This window comes from Cebus imitator, unplaced genomic scaffold (genome assembly GCF_001604975.1).
Source record: "Cebus imitator isolate Cc_AM_T3 unplaced genomic scaffold, Cebus_imitator-1.0 Scaffold435, whole genome shotgun sequence".
NCBI classification, from domain to species: Eukaryota; Metazoa; Chordata; class Mammalia; order Primates; family Cebidae; genus Cebus; species Cebus imitator.
In genome coordinates this window covers 1,022,208-1,030,502 of record NW_016107750.1, presented here as the reverse complement: position 1 = coordinate 1,030,502, position 8,295 = coordinate 1,022,208, and the positions used below count along the sequence as shown (strand labels likewise).

The window sequence follows — 8,295 nt, the reverse complement described above, 5'->3', positions numbered from 1 at the left end:
AGGAGGCTGAGGCAGGAGAATTGCCTGAACCCAGGAGGCGGAGGTTGCGGTGAGCTGAGATCGTGCCATTGCACTCCAGCCTGGGTAACAAGAGCAAAAACTCCGTCCCAAAAAAAAAAAAAAAATTAGTGGGACATGGTGGTGTGCACCTGTGGTCCCAGCTACTCAGGACGCTGAGGCAGGAGAATCACCAGAGCCCAGAAAGCTGAGGCTGCAATGAGACAGATCTTGCCACTGCACTCCAGTCTGGGTGACAAGAGTGAGGAAACCCTGCCTCAAGAAAAAAAAAAAAAGTGCAGATCATATGAGCCAGTAATTCAACTTTTCGAAATTAGGAAAAGGAGCCAAGTGCAGTGGCTCACACCTGTAATCCCAGCACTTTGGGAGGCAGAGAAAGGTGGATCATCTGAGGTCAGGTGTTTGAGACCAGTCTGGCCAACGTGAGGAAACCCCATCTCTACTAAAAATACAAAAATTAGCCTGGCATGGTGGGGTGCACCTGTAACCTCAGCTTCTCGGGATGCTGAGGCGGGAGAATCGCTTGAGCCTCAGAGGTGGAGGTTGCCGTGAGCCGAGATCGCACCACTGCACTCCAGTCTGGGTGGCAGAGTTGAGATCCTATCTAAAAACAACAACAAACAAACAAAAAAAAAAATCAAAAATAGGAAAAGAAAAAAATATGGAATTGTTTAAACGAACAAACGGACAAAGACCCATCTAGAAGATGAAATGCTATGAAGCCATGAAAATCTGCATTGTATTTGCGTGTGTGTGTGTGTGTGTGTGTGTGTGTGAGAGAGAGAGAGAGAGAGAGAGAGAGAAAGAGAATAGGGTCTCACTATCTTGCCCAGGCTGCTCTAAAACTCCTGGCCTCAAATGGTCCTCACAACTCAGCCTCCCAAAGTGCTGGGATTACAGATGTGACCCACTGCACCAGGCCCCATGCACAATTCTTGCTTTTCTGACTTGGTAGCTATGTTATCTTGGAAGATCACTGGAGTTGGAATAGGGAGAACTGCAATTTGGTCCTGGCTAACTCTAAGGACTTGGACAGGTCAGCTTTCCTCACTGGGCTTCAGTTTCTTTATATCTAATGAGAATATAAACCCCGCCTGATAGAACTATAAAAGGTGAGATAGTAAGAACTGGTGCATGTTATTCTCTACTACGGGCTAACCACCATACAGGACACTTAACCAGGTTTTTTTTTGCAGACAGAGTCTAGTTAGAATGCAGTGGCGCGATCTCGGCTCACTGCAACCTCTGCCTCCCAGGTTCAAGTGATTCTCCCGCCTCAGCCTCCCGAGTAGCTGGGACTACAGGCACACTTCACCACGCCTGGCTAATTTTTTTTTTTTTTTTTGAGACAGTCTCACTCTATCACCCAGGCTGGAGTGCAGTGGCATAATCTTGGCTCACTGCAACCTCTGCCGCCCAGGTTCAAACNACTTCACCACGCCTGGCTAATTTTTTTTTTTTTTTTTGAGACAGTCTCACTCTATCACCCAGGCTGGAGTGCAGTGGCATAATCTTGGCTCACTGCAACCTCTGCCGCCCAGGTTCAAACAATTCTCCTGCCTCAGCCTCCCGAGTAGCTGGGATTACAGGTGCCTACCACAGTGCCCAGCTAATTTTTGTATTTTTAGTAGAGACGGGGGTTTCACCATGTTGGCCAGGATGTCTTGAACTTCTGACCTTGTGATCCACCCGCCTCGGACTCCCAAAGTGCTGGGATTACAGACATGAGCCACTGCGCCCAGCCAATGTTTTGTATTTTAGTAGAGACGGGGTTTCACCATGTTGCCCAGGCTGGTCTCGAACTCCTGAACTAAGGCAATCTGCCCGCCTCCGCCTCCCAAAGTGCTAGGATTACAGGTGTGAGCCACTGGTATCTTCATTGACCTGTTCCATTGTTGAAGAATTCCTAGAAACAGGTTAAGTGCAAATTCCTAGGCCCCACCCTTAGTGCTGGGATCCAGAAGGTCTGGAGTGTGGCTCACTGGGCAGGAGGGGCTTTTATCTCCTATGGACCTGATCTACCTTTCTGAAAAGAAAAATAAGCACCCTTGGCCCCTTAACAAATGGGCTGCTTCTTACAAATGCCTTTCCTACCATCCCTTCCTCAATTCTCATCACAACCCTTTCCACATGATATGGCCACTGAAACCCAGAGAGGGAGAATGTTTTGCCCTGAGGTACAGACCTAGGAGGACCAGGTAGGGGGTAATCCCTATGGCCACCATTATGTCCCTTTAAGAGGAAGGCTCATCCCTGGCAACTGGTGCTCAGATAGGGACCAGGGGAGGCCCTGGGGAGAAGAGCAGTACTGGGGAGAGGGAAGACTGGCCAGAAGGGTGACTTAGAGGGACCCAGAGGAAGCCAGGACTGAATGAGGTGGACTAAGAGCTGAACCTGGCAGGATACTGCTATGAAGGGAAGACCCTGGGTGCTTGTGGGCCAGACATGTGGCCGAAGCTTGGCGGTTAGTGACTTTCATGTTTGGTTTGGGTGTTTCACTTACTTTTCCCAATACATCTCTAAAGAGAGTACCCTTATGCTCAATTTCCAGAGGTAGGTTCTGACATCAGAGAGGTAAAGTGGCTTTCCTAGGGTCATACATCACAGGCAAGATTCCTCCTCAGTCCTGTTTTGCCAAAGCCCAGGCTTTTCCCTGGCTCCTGGCTACTGGTAGGAGGCCATGTGTCAACATGTCCAATAAGCATTGGGGCTGTCAATACTATTTTTCTACCTGGTATGTGACTTGTTGTGTATGGGTGGTCCAGGCCCAAGGGGCAGCCTCTGTGTAGTGGGGTTTACAGTCAGGCTGACAGTTCTTGGAGCTCTCCTCACACTAGTGACCTTGGGCAGGTCCCTCCCACTCTCTGAGGTTGTTCATCTACAAATGGGTCAACACCCTCCTAAAGGTTGTGTAGTTAAGAAGCCTAGGGGCAGCAGGGGAGGTGTGCTGTGTGCTGAGGCTGGTGGAGACTGGATGTTGGATTTTTTTTTTTTTTTTGAGACGGAGTTTCACTCTTGTTGCCCAGGCTGGAGTGCAATGGTGCAATCTCAGTTCACCGCAACCTTTGCCTTCTGATTTCAAGTGATTCTCTTTCCTCAGCCTCCTGAGTAGCTGGGATTACAGTCATGTGTCACCACACCTGGCTGATTTTGTGTTTTTCTTATTAGACACAGGGTTTCTCCATATTGGTCAGGCTGGTCTCAAACTCCTGATCTCAGGTATCTGCCAGCCTCAGCCTCCAAAACTGCAGGCATTACAGGTGTGAGCCACTGCATCTGGCCTGGTTTTAAAACTTTCAAAATGCCTGCAGTGCTTATATTGTTTTCACAATAAACATGTCTAATGAATCTAAATGAGCTGAAGGACACATGCTCAGATGGCTTTGTAGGAGGTGGAAGCTGTTGATGGGTTGGCTCAGGCCCTCTGGGGCTCTCTCAGCCAAAGTCAATGGGGACAGATATGGCCCAGGCCACAGGACTGTTCCACCTGGGGGTGGGGGACGGGGGTGGCAGCCTGACAGGTGGCGTCAGTGGTCTCTGCAGGTCAGAGCTCAGCCCAGGGCTGTGAGAACTTGAGCAAGTCTCTCTCCTGACCTCGCAAGCCAGGGGTGGGGAGCAGAGTCACACTGGGAGGAACTTAGAGAGGATCCAACCCATAATTTCCATTCTCCAGATGAAGAAACTGAGGCCCAGAGAGGGGAAGGCCTTGGTTACTTTCTCAGAGTCTGAGGCTCACCCCATGCCAGGCCCTGCCCTGAGAGGTACTGGGCTGGTGGGAGTGCACCAGAGGCACACATGGGAGCAAGGAGTCAGCTGTGGTGGGGGACGGGTCAGAGGGCATGCTAGCTGAGCCTTCAGCACTGAGCAAGGGGTGGGGAAAGGGGATTCCGGTGGAGAAAAGAGTGAACCAAGGCCTGGAGGTGTGAAACCACCAGAAGTGATTATGGACTGGGACTGGCATTGGCACCAGGGTGTGGGGTAGGTCCAGGGTTTTCAAGAACAAGATTGAGAAGGGCCTTGATAAATGACAAGGAGCTTGGCTGTGCAGGGGCTGAGATGTGTGGGGAGCTGGACAAACTTACTGAGGTGGCCAGGGGTATCAAAGACCAGCATGGCATTAGGTGTTGAGCAGTGGGCTGGGCCTGGTGTGTGGGGCCACAGCGCTACCTGGCATCCATCACTCTCACTGCAGCATGACCTTGCCTGGCTCTCCATCCCGGGAGCCAGTGGGGCAACCTCGTCCAAGACTCTCTGCCTCCTTCCAGAGCAGCTGGGCTCTGTGGTCAAGGGCTCACAATTAGGGGTATGTCAGGCCCCTGCTAGGCTCCTTGCCTGCCTTCTCAGCTACAGCCTGTTTGGGCATGAGAAGCCACAGACCCAGCCTAGAGCCAAGTTGAAACCAGAAGTGAACACTTTTCAGTGAGGTCAGACATTCCTGATGGCTAGAGGAAGGCTTCAGAATTTGAAGTTACCAGACAAGGCCTTGGACTGCACCAGCTGCAAGGTGACCTTGGGCAAGTGATATTCTCTCTGGGCCCTTTCCCCATCTTTATAAACCAATGGTAAAATTCAGACATCCTTCCCTGTTATAATCACTTCTTATCCACAGGCTCACAACCATGCACAGGACACACATCCAGACCCCACAAAGTTAAGCTCTGAGGGACACGCAGAAGGCTGGGGTTGCTTCATATTGGACACACATCCAGACCTGATTCAGGGACCATACAAATGCAGCAGGCAGAAATGAGTTTATTGCATTAGAAAAAACACCAAAAGAAAACCAGCAAACACCTCCATACTAGACACAGTTATTAGTACTCGAGGGCATAAAGAAAACTCAGATACCAGATTTATTTCTGGGCGGGGGTGATGGTCTCATCCCTCCCCCTTCCCTATCCCTTTAAACCAATGGACCTCTAGGGAGGTGTCCAGTGTGCAATATAAGTACGTGACTCATTCCCACTCTGCTTGCCTGTTCACATCCAGGTGGAGTTAGCCGGCCACAATGAGAATGCTCCTGAGATACTGGGACAGACAGAAATGTGAGGATGGGGGTGGGCAGTTGAAGCCCGAGCCTGGGTTTCCACATTTGGTGACAGTGGGCCTCCCGTCAGGGGAGGGAGAGCTTGCCTTCCCATGGAGCTCTGGGAAAACTGCTCACTGATCCCTTGATCTCTCCCCACAAACCCTAGGGCACAGGCAATGGCACAAATGGCTGCTAGTATAAAGCGGTGCGCTGTTCAAGAAAATGAATGACTAAAATTCTCTCAGGGGAGCTGCCCCTGGGCCTCAGTGTGCCTGCTGGGAGAAACAAACCAGCTGAAACTGGATCTGGGAGAGAAGAAATAAAAAAAAGGAGCTGTGGTGCCCAGAACCCCCTGGATGGAGGGGAGACCCCAGGCAGAGAGGTCTGGAGCAGGAGCCTGAAAGACCGAGCTGGGCCAGGCAAGTTGGAAAAGGGAACAACACTGGTGGGAAACAAAGCCCTGGCCTAGACCAACTTGCTGCCCTCCCAGAAGAAACCCAGCCTCTCAAATTCTTTCTCCTTGGGCCCATGTCTGCCAGTAGAACACCATTATATAATAGTCCCTGCTAGTTTCTGCTCTAATTTGTGATTTCCATGGACACTGGCAAATCAGTGGGTCTTGAGAAGAATTAAACTGTTCATTCATTTGGCCTCTAATCTTCAAGTTTTCAAATGTCACTTGACATCCCAACTAGACATACCCCGGTCAGGTCGCAGGCAAACACTAAGGCAGAATGACATCTTTAGCTGAGACTCTGATGATGGCAACTGCTATGGCTAGTGGCAAAGACAGCAGCAGATGGGGCCAAAAGTGAGCAGCAGCTTTTTGGAGAGGAAAGGCCCCCTGCTGCAGGCCAGACTTCCAGGAAGACGCAACATAATTCAAGTCCACAAAGTGGCAGGAAGTTGTGGCAGAAGGGACCCAAGGATGTCAGAGCTGAGACTCGGGCACCTGGCAGCTCTGAGTCCCTTCTTCACATGCACCTTCTCAAAATCTAACTAAAGGACGTCTACACGAAGAGAAGGAATCTGCAAGTTGAAAGTCTCTCTGGATTAGAGACTCTCAGACTGTTCCCTGCCTATCAACTCCTAGCAGCAAGTCATTAGGAAAATGCCCAGTCACGTCCCAACCTGCTTCCCTAAAATCAGAATGACAACGGAAATAAGGTGTGCCTTCAAAACACATTTAGGATAAGGGAAAGTCCCTATCAGAAATGAATCTAAATTTTCTTGCCACCTTGATTCTACATCATTCTTTTTTTTTTTTTTGAGATGGAGTCTCGCTCTGTCACCCAGGCTGGAGTGCACTGGTACAATCTCAACTCACCACAACCTCCGCCTGCCAGGTTCAAGTGATTCTCCTGCCTCAGCCTCCTGAGTAGCTGGGATTATAGGCATGTGCCACTGTGCCCTGCTAAGTTTTGTATTTTCAGTAGAGACAGGGTTTCACCATGTTGGCCAGGCTGGTCTTGAACTCCTGACCTCAAGTGATCTGCCTGTCTTGGCCTCCCAAAGTCCTAGGATTACAGGCTTTAGCCACCGTGCCTGGCCTCACAGGCAGGTGAGGTGATGTATTCTTTCTACATCAAAGGTATTTTCCAGCCGGGCACAGTGCTCATGCCTATAATCGCAGCACCTTGGGAGGGTGAGGTGGGTGGATCACCTGAGGTCAGGAGTTAGAGACCAGCCTGACCAACATGGTGAAACCCCTTCTCTATTAAAACTTAAAAAAATAGCTGGGCGTGGTAACATGTGCCTATAGTCCCAGCTACTTGGGAGGTTACAGTGAGCCGAGATTGTGCCACTGTACTCCAGCCTGGGTGACAGAGCAAGACTCAGTCTCAGGAAAAAAAGGTATTTTCCTAGAGCAGGGAATCCTATCTCCTGGTCCCCAGCTGAATTCTGCATACTGGTCTGGGTGGTAGTTGCAGAGACTGCAAATAACCTACATCATTACTACAGAAAAAAGGCCTGGGTCTCTGCTGCTTCAGCCCAGACCTGATCAACTATGACACATCAGCTATGCTGAGGAAGAGCAGCCTCAGGGGCACTGAGGCAGGTTTCCCAAAACTGATGGCAGAGGATTGGCAATCCATCTAGGTGGAAGGAGGAATGGCTTTATCCTGTTTTCTCCGGTCTGATACTTGCTGTTACTTCCTTGATCCTGAGGCAGCGGCTGCTCCAGCACTGGCTTTGCTTGGGGTAAGGAAGGGAAGGTGAAGAGGGTCGTGGCTAAAGAGTTCACTTAGGTTGGGTTAGTCATCCTGAAACTGGTCCCACGTGCACCAAATCCTTTGGTTCATTTAACGCTAGAGTAATTGTTTCCAGGCCATGGATGTTCTAAAACTCACCTGGGCCCCACAAGTGGTGGCGACTTGGGTAGAGCGTGAGTGTTCTCTGGGAAGAGTTCTAGGTTGGGGCTCCCCCAAACCGTGCCTCTTGCTTTCTGTTTAAACAAAGCCCCTCCCTTTCTCCAGTGTGGAGGACGCTTAGGAAACAGCGTCACAAGTGAACTCAGAGACAAGACGGCCTTAATAAATTAGTATAATACCATTAGAAGGGGTGGCATTTTGTTCTGTTTTTTAGCAGCATTATCTACATGCGGCCTGACAATCTCCTTCCCTGGGAAATTTAAAAAGCCGTCCCTTGGTTGTTAGCTCTGATGTAAAATTATAAAATAGAAATCTGGTAGGGTTTGTTTTGTTTAAAAAGGAAAAGCCCTGGTGAGGCAGGGCGGTCCCAGGAAGTCCTGTTAGCTCTGGCCATTGGGTCTGCCCACGGAGCTCCCTCCTGGAGGCTGGATCTGAATGGAGTCCAGGAGGGGCCGAAGTGCCTGTCCAAAGGGCCTGCAAGGAAACAGAGACATGAGTGGGATGGGCTCTGGGATGTGGCCTGCTGTCACACACACACACACCCTGCACTGCCCACGGGTAGGGAGGAGGAGTGAGTGGTGGTGGCAGCAGCAGCACCACCACAGCAAGAAGGAGCACCTCATCACCTCACTTAAGTTTCCCATTTGCCTCACACACCAGTGTTCTTGGAGGGCATCTCCGAAATAGCCTGCTCTGTGCTTTTTTTTTTTGAGACAGAGTCTCACTCTGTCACCAGGCTGGAGTGCAGCGGCGTAATCTTGGCTTACTCCAACCTCTGCTTCCCGGGTTCAAGCAATTCTCCTGCTTCAGCCTCCTGAGTAGCTGAGACTACAAGTGTGTGCCACCATGCCCAGCTAATTTTTATATTTTTAGTAG

The 8,295-nt window shown here is 50.3% G+C and overlaps 1 protein-coding gene across 1 annotated transcript in view; it reads right to left on the bottom strand.

Annotated features, from left to right (window-relative positions):
• Positions 1-6,904: 6,904 nt before the first annotated feature.
• Positions 6,905-8,295, bottom strand: part of DESI1 (desumoylating isopeptidase 1) — a 27,110-nt gene continuing 25,719 nt past the window's right edge. Inside the window, exon 5 of the mRNA XM_017510332.2 lies at positions 6,905-7,893. Within this exon, the coding sequence (XP_017365821.1) occupies positions 7,800-7,893 (94 nt within the window). The 3' untranslated portion in view covers positions 6,905-7,799. The remainder of the gene's footprint in view (positions 7,894-8,295) is intronic.